The sequence below is a fragment of the Agrilus planipennis genome, unplaced genomic scaffold (assembly GCF_000699045.2).
Source record: "Agrilus planipennis isolate EAB-ADULT unplaced genomic scaffold, Apla_2.0 scaffold360, whole genome shotgun sequence".
NCBI lineage: Eukaryota > Metazoa > Arthropoda > Insecta > Coleoptera > Buprestidae > Agrilus > Agrilus planipennis.
The window spans coordinates 63,940-85,616 of NW_020439060.1; the positions used below are offsets into that span (position 1 = coordinate 63,940).

General features: G+C 35.9%; 2 protein-coding genes across 2 annotated transcripts; both read left to right on the forward strand.

Moving 5' to 3' along the window:
• Positions 1 to 17,367: 17,367 nt before the first annotated feature.
• LOC108742895 (calmodulin-like) lies at positions 17,368 to 18,996 on the forward strand. The gene has a single exon (XM_018478248.2). It carries the CDS (start codon positions 17,439 to 17,441, stop codon positions 17,886 to 17,888), a length of 450 nt encoding a protein of 149 aa, XP_018333750.1. The 5' UTR covers positions 17,368 to 17,438; the 3' UTR covers positions 17,889 to 18,996.
• LOC108742894 (calmodulin-alpha-like) lies at positions 18,992 to 19,684 on the forward strand. The gene has a single exon (XM_018478247.1). The coding sequence runs from the start codon at positions 19,054 to 19,056 to the stop codon at positions 19,504 to 19,506; it is 453 nt and encodes a 150-aa protein (XP_018333749.1). The 5' UTR covers positions 18,992 to 19,053; the 3' UTR covers positions 19,507 to 19,684.
• The last annotated feature ends 1,993 nt before the right edge of the window (positions 19,685 to 21,677 follow it).

Sequence of the window (21,677 nt, forward strand, 5' to 3'; positions counted from 1 at the left end):
GAATAAGGTAAGGAATTATTTTGTTTTACTTATGTGCTATATCAGCTTACCTCATACCACATTCCGAGATTCTAAGACATTCTAAACATCCTAACTGTAAGTTTTGTTGGTTACAAACCGATGTATGGTTGTCATTTCAACATATATCAAGCTAGTACAACAAAATTATATTTATTATTTCTACTGTGTACGATAATTTGTCGCTGACCAATTCATAAGTTTGTCGCTCCAGGCGATTACTAAAAAATAAACGAAATACTCTTTTGTTTACTTTCTCGAACCTTCTGGAAACATCCGGATAGTTTATTTTTTCTTTGAACTGTTTAACTGCTTTCCCAGAACGCAGGTGCGACACACACATTTACAAATACGGCGCACATGAAGAAAAGCGCCCGCGGCTAGCCGGCGAATCGATAAGCCGTTCACGCACACGTGTGTCCGATCGCACACAAACACACTCGTGCTCGCTACAATACTGCTAATAGATAGACGTACCAGCTTTTGTAAATTATTTTATTAAAACCAAGCTGTTTCAGTACTCACAAGAGCTTTGAATTGTACTGTGATATTTTTGTTTTTCAATATAGGTACTGAAAATAGTTGGAGGTAAAGTTCTAGGATACAGCCGAAGTTATCATACTTGATATAGTGGCGAGCTTTTAACGCCGGAGCGGTATAATCGACAACCTTTAAGTTATGACAGTGGGAGACGATAATTAAATTTTCCTCTCCAGTTCGACCGTCACCGAAACGCCGAAACTTTTCGATTTGGCGGGAGAATGAAAACCTACTTTCCTCGCCTGATTTAACAGTTTGTACGAGTAGCTCGCTAAAAGGCGTCGCCATAAAGATGTAATGGTACGATAAATCAGACGGCGTCCTCGACGCCTACCCACTACGTCTCGGATCCGGAACCAAACTGCTATCCGATTCTGCTAAGTAGTCCGTGCATCATCCTGTACGAGCGACGGGAGGGCAGGAACACGTCCACGAGACGAAGATTTCGGATGTTCCAACTCCGATTTGCTATCCGACAAACGAATACTGTTCAGAAATGTTTACCACAAAGTGGGCGCGGATTGCAGGCCTTGAATACCACTACCTCTAATCCGAAATTTATTCGAAGAGAAAACGTTCTTGACATTTTAACTGAATAACATTTACGAGTCGACAGGAAATACAGATTGTTCCAAAAAATGTATTATGGTTAAACGTAACTAGTTCTTCCCCCTGACCCCGGCCATTTTTATTGCTCCACTATGACGTAGTGTCGGCCATCATTCTTTTCTATTTGTTGCAGTTGTCGGCCATCATTCTTTTTCAATTGTTGCAGTTGTCGGCCATCATTCTTTTTCAATTGTTGTCGCATTGTCACTGATGTCGGCCATTATGGTGTTTTAACAGATGTATAGTAATCAACTTGTAGATAGGTATGCAACACATCATACACCTCAGCATAAGAAATTGCTGATACTAACTTTCATTTACGTAATGTTACTTTGCCCTGTGCTGACAGCACTCATAATTTTTTTGTATATAATATTATAACTTCAACTTTTACTAATATAAGTATAATTAACAACTAAATGACTTTTCTTCCTAACGCAAATTCAAAATTATTATCGTTCTGGTTATTGGATTCACGAATACTTCATCTGGCATTACTTCTCGGTTTTGCTCAAAAAGACCAGTGGCGTCTGATCTAAAGAACGAACGTTACGACGATAGGTGAAGTGAATTTATAAATGCCCAATAGTTGCAATTATATGAATTAGTTGTGCCATTTCATGGGAAACTATCTTTCCAACAACTATATGAATCCTGATCACATTTTTCCAGCCGTCATTCGTAAAATTGTTTCTCGGTTCGAGTTATCCTCACTAATGGCGCATACCGTTGTGGGAATTTAATTTTCCATTTACAACGCTTTAAACTTAATTTACTGATGGCAATCTCATGACATCTGCCACACACTTTTTATCCAACATAAGTTAAAATTTGTAGATTTTGAATTTGTACCACAGTACGATGTCTATTACTAACGTTTCATTCCTTAACACACAGGAATTTCCAAGGTCTATGATGAGTGATAAGCAAATTAATTTAAGTGTAACATCTTCAGTTTTATTTATTTTTCAGTAGAAATTAGAAAACCTATAAGTCAGGACTTAAATTGCTCGTCAGTTATATTTTTAGTGCCGAAACCGAAAAGACTATTAATCACGAAACTCTTTTATTTACTGCAGGCTATGAAATCGTTCAAAGAACACATAACAATAAATCTATTACCAAATCCTCCTTTTATTGCTACGAACTAGGCGACAAAATTGAAAAAGAATTGTACTACCTAACTCGCTTAAAGCAGTCACTCACTCGGTTCAGCAAGCAAATTCAATTCGTGCTATCCTATTACCATTATTTAAAACCATTCAGTCGTCTAGAAACGCCATCGGCCTTGTTAAGTTTAATAAGTCTGCGTTATTTCACTTCTACTAGATCGATACTGAATACAACAGAAATACATTTGTAAATTATTCACCTGTTTGACAAAATTCGAGTTCATGAATCAAATATTGAAAGTGAAAAATGGATATGGAAGAAACAAAGAGCAAACGCATCTTAATGGTATATTTTTCTGTTAGTAGCGAGAAGACAGTGTGTGACATTTCACAGATTCTATAACTCTGTGAATGAATCGCCATTGGAGTGTTACAGTTAGTCAATTAGTGTCAAACCTCGGTTCGGTCAAAGTTAAACACAAGTTGTAGACAATTATTGTCACCCCATCATCCCCTTGGTTCTCGCGGCGGGCTGCAGATGCGAAGCTTAACAGACAACTCCTTCTAGCAAACCTGACGGTTCGGAACTAAGTCGTTTTGAAGATCTCCCACATTTTAACTCCGTTTAAGCCAAAGCTCAAACTCGGCGCCTATAAATATTCTATGAAGACGGGAGGAGCGTCTCGGTAATGTAATCTGAACGGTAAACTAATAATGCATTACAAGAAAGAACGAATTCTCCCTTGGTCGGGTAATATGAGGTAAAATTGAAATCAAGTATAAGGGTCTACTCAATGACGATTTTGACGCTGCATAGTCCAGTTTTCATCTGCCTCTACCAGTCTGTACTCAGGCATATCTTCTATGATTTACCTTACTTACTTTTGATTCTAGTAAGTTTGTCTACTCACTAAATGCTCGCTAATGACTCACATAAGACTCTCTAAAAGTTATTCTTCACTGATACTAATTTTGCCTGAAACTTGCTGTTCTGTATTCATCTACAGGCTATAAACTCTCATTGAAACCTTGCATATGTTCGGTTACAACTCACGCGGCTCGTTTACGGCTCATAGTCACTAGCTCGCAGTTCGTACGCGTAAAGGGAAAATGATGCGCCCGTTGTGTACAGGAAAGAGGCATTCGAACATTTAATCGAAAATCATCACTTGACAGAATTAGAGAGCATCCTCGAATAAATCAAAATGCATGTGCGGCCAGTAGCAGGGGTAGTTGGCGGAACAGTTTAACCAAAGTTACATCAATCATTTAAATGAGAAGTGGCCGGGCAGACTGCTATTTGTTGTGCATGATTGCGCTTCGAAATGTATCAAAGGATCAACAAACGCGCACGTAGAACACAAAGCAGCCCCCGATACCCGACCGGCAAATACGCCGAATTCAATTCCTGCCACGTCATAAACAAAAGGTAGAAACTATCATAAATTTCCGATTTAATTAAACCGGCTAATTAAATCTGGAATTATATGTATAACTGGTCAATATAAACAATGCGAAATCGCCTGATCATCGAAATAACCGACCACTACGACGATTTCGATAAAACGGCACGTTTACTATTGTTTATTATTTATTATAAGTGTAAAAAAATTATATGAATCATCTCATGATCAAGATTATTTATTAAATTCGTCTAAAGCATTCAAATATTAGTTAGAGAAGGTTAGAAACGAAGACGGATTAGAAAGAGTAGGTGAACGGAGGGCGCTATGGAAGTCAGTAAGAAATAGGTGAAGGTGGTTGGTAAGAACCCTCCTCCTAGTCATATATTAGCAGCATAACCAGGAGCTGAGAGGAGGAAAGGTAGAACAAAATTGCCCTAGGGTAGGAAAGAGTGGAGGTACGTGTCGAACCAGTTTTAGGACTGACGATCTTCTAATATAAATAATTCAGAAATTTATTGGGAATCAATAAGTGTTTACTCTGATACTTTCTAGTCATCATCATCATCATAAGGTCTTCAGTCCTAATACTGATTGGACTCGCACATTCACTCCTTCCTATCCTGAGCTAATCTTCGCATTTCCCCAAAACCAGAACAACCCATATCCCTAACTATTTGCGAACAGCAATCTAATCTAGGTCTAACTTTACCCCTTCTAACTACCGTTTCTGTCTCTAATATGTCTCTGACTAGACCTTCATGCCTGAGAAGGTGCCCTACCAACCTATCTCGCCTATTTCTTATAGAGTTCCATAGAGTCTCCTATTCTCCTATTCTTTCTAATAGCTCTTCATTTCCAACCTTCTCTATCCACGGTATCCTCATCATTCGCCTGTAACACCATATTTCGGACGCTTCTAACCTTTTCCTTTCCGTCGCGGCCACTGTCCATGTTTCGCACCCTTACAGCACCGTGCTCCAAACATACACCTTTAACAACTTTTTTCGAATTTCTAAATTAATACTTCGCGAGCATAGAAGTGACTTATTTTTTATTGAAGGCGACTCGACCCTACGCTATCCTCTGCTTTATATCCTTACTACTCCTTCGTTTCTAGTAATTTTTTATATTTCCGTTATATTTAACATTAGATACTTACTAACCCTAACGTAAATCATTTTTTATCGTTGCTATTGTGAAATAAATTCTTTTTAAAAATTTTTGTTATACGAATAAGTGAAATATAGTGATAGATACAGTGGTTAGATAAAAGCTGTACGTTGGTTCCTTGAAAGTAAAAATTGCGTCGCGACATGCGACGGAAGTTACGTCACATGCTGCGCAAGTGTCAACGAAAACTGTCAACGCTAACTTTCAACTCTAATTGAAAACATAGTTTAAATTAAATAACCACATAACACGATAATTTTCTCGACATTTTCATCTTGATATTGTCTTCGTCTTCATGATATGACGAGACACGATTGATATATATATCTTTCACTCTTTTCTAGCAACAGTATTTGCGTGGGAATTTGAACCATATTTACCAGGGTTTAAAGATTGACGTTTTTGTATAGGATTTTGACTAAATTTCCCTCGACCTTGTGTACTGTACCATCTAGAATCGATTTATGTAGATGATGAATTAATTTGTGTATTGTGTACTTAAATCCGAGTGAGTTTAAGACTAGGTCACAAGATGAAAATAATTAAAAGTAAGAAACAAAAGCTGCTAGTGACTTGATCTTTGCTTGCTAAAGCCAAAACGAATTTCCTTTCATTATCATAATATTATCACGATCTTGTATTCTGTGCGTATCTTCCGTTACGGTAATTAAAACTATCTTATTACTGGCATTATTAACACAGTTTTAATTAGCTTTTTAACCTTTTACATTGTTTTTCGACGTTAGAATTTATTTTCTTTTATTTCAGGCGACCACAAAGAAGAAACCCGTCTCTCTAGTTGTTTCTCTGGCTGGAATAAAAATATGCAGTCCGGAAGAGAAGGTAGGATTCTGTATTCTTTCTCCTCTCCTTTTTTTTTTTTCAATTCAACTTACGAAGTACTCGAATTCGAGTGGTTTGAGATGCAGCTAATTATAATTCGTGTTTCTCCTCTTGCTTAATACTTTTTTTTTTAACGGCAGAATTTAATTACGCTCTCGCTAAGGAGAACGCGGATTTGATAACTTGAGAGCTAATTTAGTTATTAAAATTTTTTAATTGCTATTAAACACAGAGTGTTAAAAATAATTACAGAATAATAGTCTCTTCGTTAGTGTTTACGTAATTTTTTCATTATTCTGCTATGATATTGAATACTGGACAGTTTCAACGTTTACTTGATAATGAGACACTCTGAGCTTTTGTAGAGTTAAATTCAGTGCATTAAGAGTATTGGTTCGTAAAAGCAGGGGTTCGGGTTCGATTCCCGGCGAGGAAGTGACAGCAATAACAATTTTTCTCATTAATTTGAGGTTGTCTGTATAATTGGTAAAGTTAACTCAAAAATTTATTCACTAATGCGTTTATCAATCATCAAAAGCCCATCCGATGGTTGGTCAGGCACGCATCTTCTTCGTATTCTAATAATATTTCCGAAAATTAGAACGTTCCACGTCTCTATTGGCTCCTGCTTCTGACGTCTGCATATCAAAACAGTACGACAAGGTTATGTTTCTCATTTCTAAAATACTCTATAATTTGCTGCTAATCTATTACCAAATCCAAAAATGTGTCGCTCCACTGGGAAATAAGTGAAATAATGGCCTAATATCAAGCTGGCATTACATACATACGTCTGCTTCTGCTTCTAATGTGTCTAATTGACCTATTACGTCTCAGAACGTATCTTGCGTTTTCATTCCAATGTCTCCAAATTTCTAACCTTTTTTATTCTCTGCATTTTCACCATTCGTCTGTAGCGCACCTACAATTTTTCATTTTCTTCCAATCTAATAATGAATATTACTGACCCATTCTAAATGCACCTTTTACTAGACAAGAATAGCAACTCTAAATAATTTTTCTTCTTTCGGTGTGCAATTCTTTTATTGTATCAATGTGATGGTACAGTATAAATATTCAATGTTTACATCAAATACCGCGTCATTGTTTTAAATCAATACACTTCCGGTTTTTACACGTCTCTCTTTCTGAAGTTACTTTCGTCGGCTGTGTTTTTTTGCAAAATGCTTCCATTTATATAGCAATTCACGTAGCAGCATAAGGCGGAACGCGCAACCCACAAACGATAATGGGTAGAATAGAATTTACTTGTAAATCGGCCACGTCGAAACTTATGGAGAAGTGATATTGACAAAATCGAACAAGTATATAGCCGCGATCGTGAGTTTGGGGAGGTTACGAGGAATCGATGGGTCGAAAAAATATGGACTTGCGTCAGATGCATACCGAATGTTCCCGTCGTCGATAAGAAATCTCCTATTCAACTTCAACAGAGTTTAGTGGTTGCCTTTATTTAGGGCCGCTTATTCTCAAGAATGTCAATGAGGAAATATAACTACAGGGTAGGATCAGAAAGTAGTAGGACTCAATTAATTTAACTTTTTTGTTGAACTAATCGGTCATATCCTTAATAATCCTCAAAATAGGACCCCTGTGCTTCGATACAACACGTAGGGTAAGGTAGGCTAAATCGTACCATTTTTAAGTAATTCATGGATTTAAATTTTAATTTGTTACATTAAGTGTTAGTAAAAGCATTTTTGAGTAAAAAGAAGTTTATTTTGCTTATAGGCAAAAGAAAACCTAAATATAATACTTACAACATATATAAAACTTAATAAAACTTAAACCCTTCGAGCAGTACGATTTGACAAACTTATTCGGTAAATCGTACCTCTATGCCTCCAAATCGTACCTAAAACTTGTTTTATGGAAGAAACTAAATGTTTATTTGCAATTAACATAAACATATTTTTTTAAAGATTTTCCAGAACCTGTACAGCTTTCATGGACCCACAGCTTGCAATTTTGGCACTGCACTATATCCTCAATAGCAGTATTTTCGCATATTAGGCAATACCAATCTTTACTGTTTAGTTGTATTTGAATTGTTTTTGGTCGAGACGCTTTGCTTATTGAATCCCGAATAGATCTAGCAATAGATACTTTCTCTGGTAGTCTCAAAGACAAAAAGGGATGCCGTTTCATAAAATTGTAAAACCAATTTTTCCGACCTAGTCCTGTTTCTCTGTTGAAAGTATGTGGAATATATCTTTTCAGCAACTTGAAATGTCAGGCGACGAACATATGTTAGGTGTTATCCCAAACAGAGAAGCTTCTAAACAGAGAAACTTCTAATTTTATAAGATGTTGTGCCAATCCTTGTCCAATACTGTTAGCCGGCCGTAATGCATGTTTTTTTCGTTGGCTACTTTGTTTAGTGAACGCAAATGATGGTACTTCCTTTTGTTTGCCACTACAGTTTTATATTATACCTATGTACAACAACAGTCTGATAAATCAAATGCGATATGTGCTATTTTTAAGACAACCGGTATTAATGAGTTTAATATTAAATAACAGACCATTGGGCCCTACAAGAAATGTTTTCAATTCTAATTTAATATAAAAACACATAAACACAAGTATTAGGCCGGTAAATCGTACCGGTACGATTTAACAACGTTTGTCGGTACGATTTATCGGACTTCTACGTTTTGTTTTCTTAGTTAGAACAAAACATTTGTACAGCATATTTTAATCTTCTTTTAGTGTGTGGTTAACAATAAATTGCTATTAAATCAGTGCATACAAAAATACATCGTGTTGTACTTACTTAGTATTAAATAAAGCCTTAGACACGACAAGGAAATATTACACCAGTAAACTGCCTTTTTCATTATCCACCATATTCGTAAATACAACCGTCTTTGCAAAAAACACGACATCAACATTAATTTGTATTGAATATTATTATTATATTGCGGGTACGTTTTCTGGAAGTCGCATTCCTGGATTCCCTTCACAGATGCTGCCAGGGCACCTTGAAGGTCTTCTACGAATCTGTATCAGTTTCTCTTAAACCGAAGAAATAAGAAGTCTGGCGATACCACATCTGAACTGTAGGGGAGGTGAGGTAACCTTGTGCCTGGTCAAAAGCTCCCTCACTAGCAGCTTATGGCGTCATCCCCGTAGGCGTCCTTAATCATTTCTAGGACCTCCATCGTGCTCGAGATTTTTCTCCACCTTAGATCGCGACGACTTTTTAACAGAAGTTCACGGAAATTGACCTGCATGCACCCGCTTAACCACAAACGACTGAAAAAAATATCGGTTCCTTCGGAAGCCTCCCCACTGCCACACCCAGGTGATCCGCCCCTCCTCCACTGCTTCGTTTTCTCTACAGTTCAGTCCTACAATTTTTTGATCCTACCCTGTATTTTGCATTTGATATTGTTTCTCTGAATTTTGATCCAGATATCCTTTGGAATAAATGCGCAGATGCAAATAAAGATTCCAAAAGTCGTGAATTTATAAATTGTTTTACTCCACGTGAAAAATTTATTGCATCTTTTCTTGGAGGAGTGTAGTGACCTAAGCTCATTTTGCATGCTTACAGGTATTGTTCTCCCTATCAAAGTTCATTGACTGACCAGTAATCTCTTAAGGAACTATTTAAATAGAAATAAATCAATCACAACTCAGAATTTAACACAATCGCTTAACAATTAACTATTACAATTCATATATAGTTCAATAGGGAGATCCTGTTTACCTTTATTGTCAAGCTTTTATATGTTAATGTATTACCACCCCTAATCTCGGCGTTGCTCTCGTGTCGTATTGCATGCAGAAAAAGGTATTGTATCGGCCAAGAATTGAACCGCAGCCGTGCGGTGCTGACGTTTCAAATCAACACTGTATCTTCATCCCTGTTAACTGGTTTACTCGGGGTGTAACAAGCAATATTCGTTACTTTTCCTTCATCTTTTAGGACTTTCTTGGCTCACCCCTGAGTCTGCCTGTTTTCCTAAATTACTCCTCTTATCATAATCAATAAAACACTAAAAACCCACATAAAAAGTTTACAAATCCAAAATTCGTTTCGATACTCAGAGTAGTACGTAATTTCGGGTTTTTAGGACTTCACTTAGACAGATCTTTTTTTGATATTATTGTAATTTCGTACATATTTACAAGATAAACCACTCGTAGGTTAATAATTCTGCTATTATCTTCATTATAGATACTATATTCTGTACATAAAATCTCTGGCTTTAGTTTAATAAGTAATACATTAACGTGTAAACATGACAACAACGACTGCGTAAAAATAAATAATAAATGCGTTCGATAATAAGTTGTGGATAAGCGCGTCACCATCCCTGTTCCGTTATTTATAATGTTTTAGTACTTTGGTTGTAGATATACATGTGTATATGGAAGGTACAGGGGTATCTCTGGATGTGTATGTTTGGGTGTGTGTGTGAGAGACGGGCGTAAATATTATATTCGAAAGTCAGCCTGCATAACAAACGAAGATAGGAAAGTTATAATCAAACGTGACGAGAAATCGAAACTTTGTCGCCGGTGACGTTAGTTTGGAAACAAGAAAAATATTATTCTCGCATACGAATTTGTTGGAAATCTGCCTCAAACTTCTAAATATCCATCAGAAATTATTACGAAATGTTATTAATATATATATAAGACGTTGTAGCAATTTTTAGTGTTATACGTAATTATGTATTATTTTTAAAATTACTCTAATATGTTTAATCCGAAAATGTAAAGGATGTTTTGAGTTATGAGAAGTGAGAAATACTGAGAAGCAGGTGGTAAGGTCTCATTGCCAAAGACAAAATTTATGTATAATATTTTATATCTTGCACAAAAAATATCAAACATGATATTAAATAAGACTGCAGCAATTCTAAGATGGGGAAGTCCTAAGATCATTGTACTTTGTTTCATGAAACTTCTAAAAAATTGGTAGAATTTTCTAATGTTAATACGAAGAACATGATAAGCGAAAATGGTTCTTATGCTTATCCTAAGGGATATCAGGGATTTTTTCACGTGAATGGTGTCACCTTGTCTTAACTAATGTGACTGTGTTTGTTTATATATTTAAAAGTACATAAGGTACTTTTTATCCAGAAAGAAAATTGTTCCCCAGAGGTAGAAAAAATTAGTTTTATGTGGTCGATGTCACGCCTTAACTACTAAATCAATCATCATGAAATTTTGCATTAGACAGATTGTTAGGGGTACAGGAAAGGACATAGGGTACCTTTCATTCAGAAGAAAATATGCTGTTCCCGATGAACAGAAATTAGTTTTATGTGGTCGTCGATAATCTTTGACGCGTATTTAGGACTACCTGACAATAAATATTTTTATACTTTTGTTAACCTACAAAAGTCAAATGCTATCTTCAATCCAACGAAATGTATCTTTTTATTAGATAATCCAGTTGACCTACTAAAAAAAAAATCAATTTCCATTTCTAAATTTACCTTTCGAAACGATGCCAAATTTAGTAACATTTCCATCACAAAAATGACGACGACGAACGACGAATGCGAGAGAAAAGCTTTGTTTTGTTAATGTTTCGTTCTTTTTCGATTCCCACCTTAACTAAAACGATTTTGTTCTCGCGACAGCGATAAGTATTAGCTCAGGTGGTTAGTATCATCGAGAATGTTTGTTTTCAATCAAAAGTTACATTCGATTTTGCTCAACTGTAAACCATCCCCAAATCGTGGCTACTTACTGGAGTGTATGAAGAGATAATAAAGCGGAGGATTTTGAGCGCACTCACTCACAGAGACACTCTTCAGGAGTGAACAAACATTTTCTTGCTAAAAAACGATTAGTGGGTACAAAAATAAATTTAAATCTCAAGAACGAATTAGGTCTCCGTTCAGAATATGTATTATCGAAACTACCAGACGCGGATTGCGATTTCAACCTTACATGATCTCATCGGCACGCCATAGATAGGCTTGATAAATAATAGACCAAACCGAAGATGCTATCTATTTATATTTGCTACTAATTGAAGTATTTCAAATGTTTGATAAGGGCCTTTCTAAGGTATCTATTTGTCAAAATTGCATCGATTAAGCTACTTATAAAGGTGATAGATACCTAACTCAAATTGATAAAAACGGATTATATTTTTCGTCGGTGATTTATTGCCATTTTCGATCTCATCAGCACGTCTTTCACGTTATAAAGCTAATTGCATCGTCGATTTAGTTTAACAAGTAGATACCTTTTCATAAGAATCTGCAGGTATCAGTTGAAAATGTTTATACAATAAAATAATTCGAAGTGGTCTGTATTCTGTCGAAACTGCCAGACGCGGATCGCGGTTTCGATCTTTTTGGATCTCATCAGCGCGTCGCAGGCAGCTCCGACAGAACACAGACCAACTTTTACCTGCTGTCTTAACAGTGCGTTTTAGAAAATACTACAAATGGCGCGGTAAACGCCATCTGTAATACGATGCTACATTTTAGGATTACGTATGCTCCAACAACGCGCTGATGAGATCCAAAAAGATCGAAATCGCGATCCGCGTCTGGCAGTTTCGACAGAACACAGACCACTTCGAATTATTTTATTTGGTTAAGCTAACGTGCCCATCACGTTGAGGTTGGCTATGCCGGGATTCGTTTTCAGCAAGTAGATATCCACACAAGTGGACCTTGTTGGAGTATACGTAATCCTAAAATGTAGCATCGTGCTACAGATGGCGTTCACTGCCCCATTTGTAGTATTTTCTAAAATGTTTATACACTTCTGGGACTGCCTTTTCCACCTGTCAGACTGACTAAATTTAATCTTTAACGGACGGCTGTAAATCCACACTGAACCGAAAATCCCTACTTGCAGAACTCTAATTTTCCACCTACAATACATTCAAGTTGAAGAGTGACGCTTTAAACGCCTATTCTGTATGCATTTCAGAATTTTTGGAGGTTTAAAAGCGCATGCCATTCAAATTTAAGCAGCAGTTAAATAACTAAAATTACCTGTATTTTGAATTCGTACAATATTGCTCATATTATTTCTTACTTAATACCAATTTCTGAAAAATCGCGGTTTATTTTCTTTGATTCTTTCATTAACGAATCGACCTTTTTGTGCGCTAAGTTTTTGTTATTTTACAATTAAGATAAAATTTTCAGAAACAGTGCAGAATACGAAATAAACAAGCTAATTTTCACTCTTGTACACGTCTGTGTTTCTCAATTTATGCTTATACGAGGAAGACCAAGTACAGAACTTTATTACTCATTCCAGATCCAAATCTATTGGTAACCTGTTGTTTCTTCCAGTTACTTTGTCCTGTTTATGGCTTCTTATTTATTCTATTGTCCAGTTCCGAAGTTAAAATTGTCCATAAAAAGTTGACATCAATAAAAGCACAAGGTTTTTTATAAATTTTATTTCTTTGCCGTCACTGAGCTCTAAGTGCTGTATATTTTCATTTATCCCTTAAACTGAATTATAAATAGACGAATCCTGATAGCTTTGTAGCAATTTAAGGTCCTATAACGTCAATTATAATTAATAACCGTTTGATGTATGCAAAACCAAGAAACCTTTTACAGAAGTAACGCTAGACATAAATTTTCAGTCTCTTTCCAGTCTCTCATTGTCTTTCAGAGTCTTTCAGCGTCTCTGAGAGCGTCTCTCACAGTCTCCCAGTTATTGCCTAGGTGTTTTTATGGATCTCTCACAGTCTTTGTATGAGAGACTTGAACGATAAAATTGTTAATTCAGAGATTCGAGTCTCTCACAGAGAGGCTGAATGAATAAAACTGAAAAATTGAGAGACTCGAGTCTCTCGTTGAAAGACTGGGATCTCTGAAATATATTGAAAATTTAACCATATCTATCGAGACACCACTTATTGAGAGATTCGAGTCTCTCGTTCAGAGACTGGAGACGAAATGACGATCTCTATGAGCGACTGGAGTCTCTCGTTCAGAGACGCTAAACAGTTTTTTTAACAGTCTCTCGACAGTCTCTCTCTCAGCGCTACCAGAGAGACTCGATGAGAGACGAAGACTCGAGTCTCGCTTTTAAAGACTCTGAGAGACTGAACATTTCTATCTCGGGAACGATAAGACTTTTCCAACTAACGTCACTCATTGTTTCTGATAAGCATCACGTTTGCGTAATACGAAATGCGGCCGCAATTTTCCTTAAACAGACGTTAAAATGAAACCCTTACAACTTGTACGTAACATACTCGGAAAATGGCATACGAGGACGTCATCTGGGATGGAGGTCGACAGTGGCAATGGCAGCTGCAAGATCTGTTTGTTTTGTGCACGTTGTAGATTTCAATTTGAACGCGAGGCCGTCTCTTGTGGCATAGCTAAGCTCGTGTCAAGATGAAGAAAATTTAATTTCCACCGCGAAACAACTGGGTTGCATGTATTAGGCGATTTTAACGGATTGCAGTGTTCATCTGAATAGATTAAAGTCGGGAACGGTTTTTACAGTTAGCCTCCTTGCTGTTGGAAATCCAATGACGTATGAAATAAGCGAACGGCTATACAGGGTGAGTCATGCAACTATTTGGACATACAATGAGTGCAGGTTATTTAGATCAGATAAACATGCCTTAATAAAATGTTGCTGTGGAAAACTATACAGTGTGTTAAAAGGTACTTATTGAATATTTCAGAATCTTTAAAAGGAATTTCAAGTAATATTAGTCGGGGTTAGAAACGATGGATTGACAAAGAAAGTGACATTCCATAGACCTAATTGTAACCCAACTGATTTCTATTTTTGGGAACGCATAAGGTCTTCCAGTCTATCTTAATATTGCTTCACAAAATGAACTACCTATATTTAGTTTTATTTGCGTATCTTGTTTATTAATCTGAATTGCATGTATTTCTACTGTTTCTTATTTGAAATTCCTTTCCGAGACACTAAAATGATCAGTTGTATTCTATTAGAAAACGATTGAAATTATTTAAAATTTAGTTAAAACACGTATAACAATTTTACGTAAGAATGATATTTATTAATTTTTTATAATCAAAATTCATCATCATATGTTCGTCAATCCTAGGGTTGGTTGGACACGCACCTCCACTCTTTTCTATCCTGCGCTAATCTTCGTATCTCCCCAAAAGTAGAACATCCCACATCTTTAACTATTTGCGAACAGAAATCAAATTTAGTTCTACCTCTACCCCTCCTAACTCCTGTTTCTGCCTCTTATATGTCTCCGACTAGACCTTCATGCCCAAAAAAGATGTCTTACCAACCTATCTCGCCTATTTCTTATTGACTTCCATAGAGTCCTCTGTTCTCCTATTCTTTCTAATACGTCTTCATTTCTAACCTTCTCTATCCACGATATCCTCCTCGTTAGCCTGTAACACCACATTTCGAACGCTTCTAACCATTTGTTTTCCTCCGCGCCCATCGTCCATGTTTCGCACCCCTATATATCATGCTCTAAAAACAATCTTTTTCAAATTTATAAATTAATACTTCGCAAGCATAGAAGTGACTTTTTTTATTGAAGGCGACTCAACCCTGCGCTATCCTCTGCTTTGTATCCTTACTACTTCTTCTGTCCTGACTTATCTGACTTCCTAGATATCTACCTAAAATCTGCCACTTCTTCTAACTTTTCGTCTCCTATCTTTATTCGCTCTTTCCCTATTTTTATTCCCTTGCATACCAGAATTTTTGTTTTACTTTTATTTATTTTCATACAATATTGTTTTGTCAATACCGCTTCCATTTTATTTACTAAATTTTTTTTTTGACACTTTTGATTGAACTTTCACTACTAATTGTTGACAATTTTTCCAAATCAAAGTTAACAAATGTATCTCGTGCAACTAGTTGTAATTAAGCCCAATAAATTACCATTTTTTGACAATCCCACACAGCTGTAAGAGTAGAATTATTATTCCCTTTGGGTGTAACAGCGTTGCATGTATTTCATATAAAATTTTCAACACTTACCCATTTTTCTCGTGAACCACAGCTTGCTGTAAGTGTTGCGTGGCGAGAAAGTCTTAAAATTTATGGAGTCATTTATAAAACGAGCCATTTTCAGCGTTTATTTGAAAAGTTAAACAAGTGGTACACTCGTAAGCTGTAATGTTCTTAAAACTCGAGCGAAAATAAATGTTTAGTCGTACAGCGCCGGCATGCCACCTACTTTCAACTTTTCTCCCTAAGGTATGAAAAATTCAATTGTACGTTATAAGATCCCCTCGGCCTACGTCTTTTCTTTTAATCGTCAAGGATTTAATAGAATTGGCCGAGTCTAATGCAGTCTCCAGGTAAAGGCCTTGACGTAATCTCAAAGTGGGTTTTCAGGGGTATTATTAGTTTTATCTTGAATGTCGTTCGTGTACTATTTTTTACCGTTCTAATACCTAATTTTTCCGGGTATCTGTTTCTCAAAAATGATATGAAATGATAGTATCACTAATATATAGTATAAAACAAAGTCGCTTCCCGCTGTCTGTCCCTATGTATGCTTAGACATTTAAATCTACGTAACGAATGTTGAGTGGATAGAGTGATTCAAGAGGAAGGTTTATATGTATGATACATGCATAATATAGTAGAGAAACACTGATAATTTTAGAGATTTCCAATGTGATGTCGTAAAACTTTTTTTTACGCTTACATTGCCAACGCTGACTGAACGCTACGAGATAGATCAAAATAATATACTACAGTAATGTACACCTTAAAAAGATCTACAAAAAAGTCCGGGATGTTGTATGTCTATCACTTAGGGATAACCCACAATAACCATTTTTTATCCTTTACTTTTTATGAGAAATAATGACTTATTTACTAAACGATTTTAAGCAACACGGCATTAATTCTTATCCAATTAAGTACCTTAAATACATTGCGCATTAATGTAGATCAATATGGCCCTTTACAGCATGCAATTTAAATGAATATTTTCGAAGTTATTACAGATTTAAAATGCAAACATAGTGGTTGCGGCGGTACCGACCGGGAGGCCGGTTTGTATTGTCTAATGACAAAAAAAACTGTGAATGTTGTATATAAAGACATTCTGTAGTATATTTAATGTGTTCAGGGGTTGTCTATTTAAGATTTCCCCTCTCGATAATAATCTAAACAAAGTAAAAATATATTTAGTATCAGCATTACACCCGTGCGAAGCTGGGACACGTCGCTAGTTTGATTATAAAATGTAAATTTAAAATACTTACAGAAGCCTGACTTTCTGAAGGAATTAGGACATTAGCTGCCCAAACATCTTATTGTAGTGAGATTACAGAGCGATACGACGAAATACCTTAAACTCAACAGTGACCTCAAAAATCACTTCTGGAGTTAGATTCGAATTCGCATTCAATAATACGCCGAGATTGACTCTCTTCCTGATTTTTCTTTTAGCCCACCGCAGCAATGGTGTTATTTTCAACATTTCTTCCATTTTGTAGTGCACTACTGTTGAGGGTTGGTAAAGAATTCGATTAATCTATTGACGACATATTCCCCCATACATAACTTTACAGTTTATGGATAGCCAAACAGTTCAAGCTGTAATACTCACAAAAACGTGAAAATATTCATCTGGAATTTGTGGTTAGGATATCTCTAAAACATGAAACAGTTTTGAGGGCAAAGTACGTTCGAAATGGCAAATTAATAACATCTGAACAATTTGTCAAATACGTCATTTTGATTACATGTACGTATATTTCTTGTTGAACATATTTTTGTATTAATGGGTGAAGAATTGACTGACGAGCAACTTACTGAGATAAAAGAGGCCCATCTTGCGTACGACAAAACTGGTGATGGAGTCATACGCAGAACGGATCTTCAGAAAGCCATGCACAAGTTGGGTCTAAATCCGACGGAGGCTGAAGTACTCAGCCTGGTTTATGCAATTGATAAGGAAAACACTGGTTTTATACCGTTAGCTGAGTTCATCGAAGCCATGACGCCTTTGTTAATAACTTTTCCTGACGAAGAAAGCTTAACCGACGCTTTTAACGTGTTCGATAAAGACGGTACAGGTTATATAAAATTTAGCCAGTTGAAACAAGTGATGGTAAATCTAGGAGAAATTGTATCCGATGAGGATATGGAGATTATGATTAAGGAAGCCGATTTAGATGGAGATGGGAAAATCAATTTCGATGAATTTGTAGCTCTAATGCGACCGAACTAATAGCTGCTATTGTACCTAGTTCTTTTGCTTTATATTAATAATAGGATCGCATTAAAAAAACTAATTGCGTTAGTTGCCTTTTATAAAAAAGGGAATATTTGCAGTTAACTACGAATAATAAATTAGAATTAATTAATATTATTTCTAATTTGGACGTGCATTAAGTAGGAATAACAAATACAGCAGAATCAAAAACAAGCAAAAACTATTAAAGGATCAATAAAGGATAATTAAGCGCCGTAAAAAGGTAAATGTTCCAGGCGTTTTTTTAAAAAATTACTCTCTGCAAGCTGTCAATGTTTTTGTCTATGAGTTCGTAACTGGACTCTTCCTAAAGCATTGAATTACTGTGTCATCAAAAATGCTGTTTTCATTATTTAAACAGTTAACTTATATGTTTAGCTCACATAATCCTAAGCTAGTAGGAAAGTAATTTAAAAAATACTCGAAGCATTTAATGTTTCATTAGGGCATTTAATTAGCATTTAATGAGCATTTAATTACCGTGTGACCAAAAACGCTGTTTTCATTATAAACAGTTTTTCAGCTTATATGTATCGCTCACTTAATCATAAGTTAGTAGGATGGTAATTAAAAAATCCCGGTGCATTTAATTTCTCATTAGGGCATATAATGAGCATTTAATTGCTCTGTGATAAAAAACTCTTTTTTCACTATTTAAGCAGTTTTTCAGCTTATATGTACCGTTTACGTAATCATAAGTTAGTAGGATGGTAATTAAAAAAATCCCGTAGCATTTAATTTCTCATTAGGGCATATAATGAGCATTTAATTGCTCTGTGATCAAAAACGCTGTTTTCACCATTTAAACGGTTTTTCAGCTTATATGTTTTGCTCATTTAATCTTAAGCTAGTAGGAAGGTAATTTTAAAAAATTTCTCGGCGCATTTAATTTCTCATTAGAGCATTTAATTAGCATTAATTGTCGATGTGTTTGCGTTTAATTCTGCCGATTTGGTTCTTATTCCTACCTGTAACCTTTTCTTTGGCTGTTTGTAACGGACTGAAAATCGCTTTTAAAGAAAAATAATCTATTAAACAATTCGTTACCTTGACGACATATGTATGAATAAATAATTATTTTGCTGTCACGTATCATCTTTTTGTTGGTTTTTGTTGGTTTTTTGTTGTAACTTTTTTTTTAATGGCCGAAGAACTTACAGATGAGCAGCTTATAGAAATAAAGGAAGCACATGCCGCATTCGATAAGTACGGCGACGGTTGGATTTCGAGACATAATTTAGAGAAAGCTATGTATAAGCTAGGGCTCGTTCCAACCGAAGCTGAAGTCCTGAGCATTATTTATTCAATTGATAAGGATGGCACTGGCCATATTCCACTGAAGGAGTTCATCGATACAGTGGCGCCAATGTTAAAGGATTATCCTACCGAAGAAGTACTAAAGGATGCGTTCAATGTGTTTGATAAAGATGGAACTGGTTATATTACAGCTAAACAGTTGAAGGAAGTCATGGTTAATTTGGGTGACATTGTTCCTGATGAAGACATGGATATTATGATACATGAAGCTGACGTAGATGGAGATGGTAAAGTTGGTTTCGAGGACTTCGTGATTCTGATGAGACCGAATAAATAATAACAACTTCAAGTTCAAGTTCAAAAATTTCATCGTATACTTCGTGACCAATAAAACGTTTCCATTCACAATATTTCTATATTAACGACACAACGGTGTACTTGTCCCAGATAAATTTTCGATTTGAAAAGAAACAAATTAAGTTCAAATTAAACAAACTAATTGATTTCAGTCGAAATGTTTGTTGGTATGACTGAAACCGTAGTATCTATCCCTTTACGCGTCATTCGTTTAATTACATTGTTGATGGTCAACGAACTTATGTACAACCGTCGAGCTGCTTTCGAACTACAGCCCTATTTTTTCTTAACAAACATGGCGTACCAGTGCAATGTATATGTATCTTTATTATGTAGCCATTGCCTCTCTAATTTTTCTATTGGTCGGCACTTGTTATTCATTTGGAATTAAATAATTTATTCATCATCATCATCTTCATCAGTAAGAACAGTAATCTAATCTAGGTCTACTTCTATTCCTCTTAACTTCAAGTTCTGGCTCTAATATACCTCTGACTAGACCTTCATACCTGAGAAGATACCCTACCAACCTATCTCGCCCTTTTTTGTTCTCCTATTATTTTTGACTTGACAACGTCTTATAATTCGATGCAGCCGGCTGCACGCACGAAAAAACATGACTCATGCGGCGTTACCTCGCTCTGAGGCGTTCCATTTAAGGCTTGAAGTGCAAGCGAGAGCGCGGAACGAGCGACAAAGAGGCACAATCGGCCTCCGCGTTCGGCAGCGTTCGACATCTGTCTCTCTCCTACTTGATGCGTCCGCGTGGACAGCTGCTATACAATAATACATTTCCATTTACCTCCTTCTCTGTATCCATACAAAATATCTATCAAACAAATAAAATTAAAATTTTCTTTTGAAAAATGTAACCATTCCATCAGTATTTTCTGATGACGTTGTCACGTTCAACTATCGTCAGTAAACCGACTTTACAGACAACCGATTTTAATCAAATTCTCTAATTTCCCTACTTGCCTTATGGTCTTAGTCTGGTTTCGTTCTTTAAGTACCCCCCCTCATTATGGTCCGACTCCCTAAATCAACGAAACTCGCAATCCGATCCACCCACTCTCATTTGTACCAGAGCTTAAATTTAATCTTTGTAAAAGACCACAGAAAACGGTTTTATTCTCTTCGTCCCAAGTAGACATGTTTTCTATTTTGAAATCTATATTTAATATGTTCGTATAGAGTTGCTTCCATTACGTTTACACCTTTCGTGTCGTCATCGTTATTGAGCTTTAAGTATGGTTCACCCTTTAGTTCTTGGAAACTCACTTGTTAATAATTTACCTCCAAACTTATACAATTCCGACTTTATGTTTGAATATTGAGGAAAGTACCTAGTCATCTTCTAATACTTGGCGTGGTCCGGACTCTTTGTTCAAGACAAGCGGACATCATTAATCAGAATTAGGAATTTCCGAACAAACACAACTTCATTAATTAAAAGCCCCCGGAGTATTCATTACGTAGTGTATATACTAGCTGGCTGTTCAGTTACGAATGGAGACAAGTTGAATATCAATCAAAATTAAAATTTATCTACTAGAAATCACATCCGGAAAACACAGCATAATATGTCACAGGTAACCACATTCTCAAATTACAATTCAGCATATAAAATTAAGTAATTTTATAGAGAACACCTGTGTGTGTCTATAATGCAACGAACGAGTAACGCGAAATAAAAGGACTGAGGTTCTGTCAAATTTCATCTTCTGTACTTTATTAAGCGCTTTAAAAGGTATTTGCCAATTAAAACAAAAAAAAGATGCCTTAAAACAGGAATCTGTAGAAACAGGATGACCGATAGTGCAACCTTCTGGAAGGGTTGTTTGGGCCTGCTTTCGATATCCAGGATGACTGTTGAATAATTTGAATCTCTAATTGAAAATCGCCAATTTTGATGTTTCTTATAAAACAAGAAGAAAGGGTCTAAATGTGTATACTTGAATGTATAGTTGGTTGCATACATTCTAATTAAGTAGGTACCTTTTAAAAAATGATACCGTTATGAAAAAATATTTTTTATTTATGACACTGGAACAGTTTTGATACAGTGGAGCTTTTAGCGAAGCAGCGGCATGATTTGTGTTTCCTTTTTTATTGAAAATGTAGCTCCACTTTTTACCTGAATTTCGCGAT

Bases quoted from the DNA above. Each gene is read 5' to 3' on its own strand.
- LOC108742894 (XM_018478247.1), top strand. From the start codon at position 19,054: ATGGCCGAAGAACTTACAGATGAGCAGCTTATAGAAATAAAGGAAGCA.
- LOC108742895 (XM_018478248.2), top strand. From the start codon at position 17,439: ATGGGTGAAGAATTGACTGACGAGCAACTTACTGAGATAAAAGAGGCC.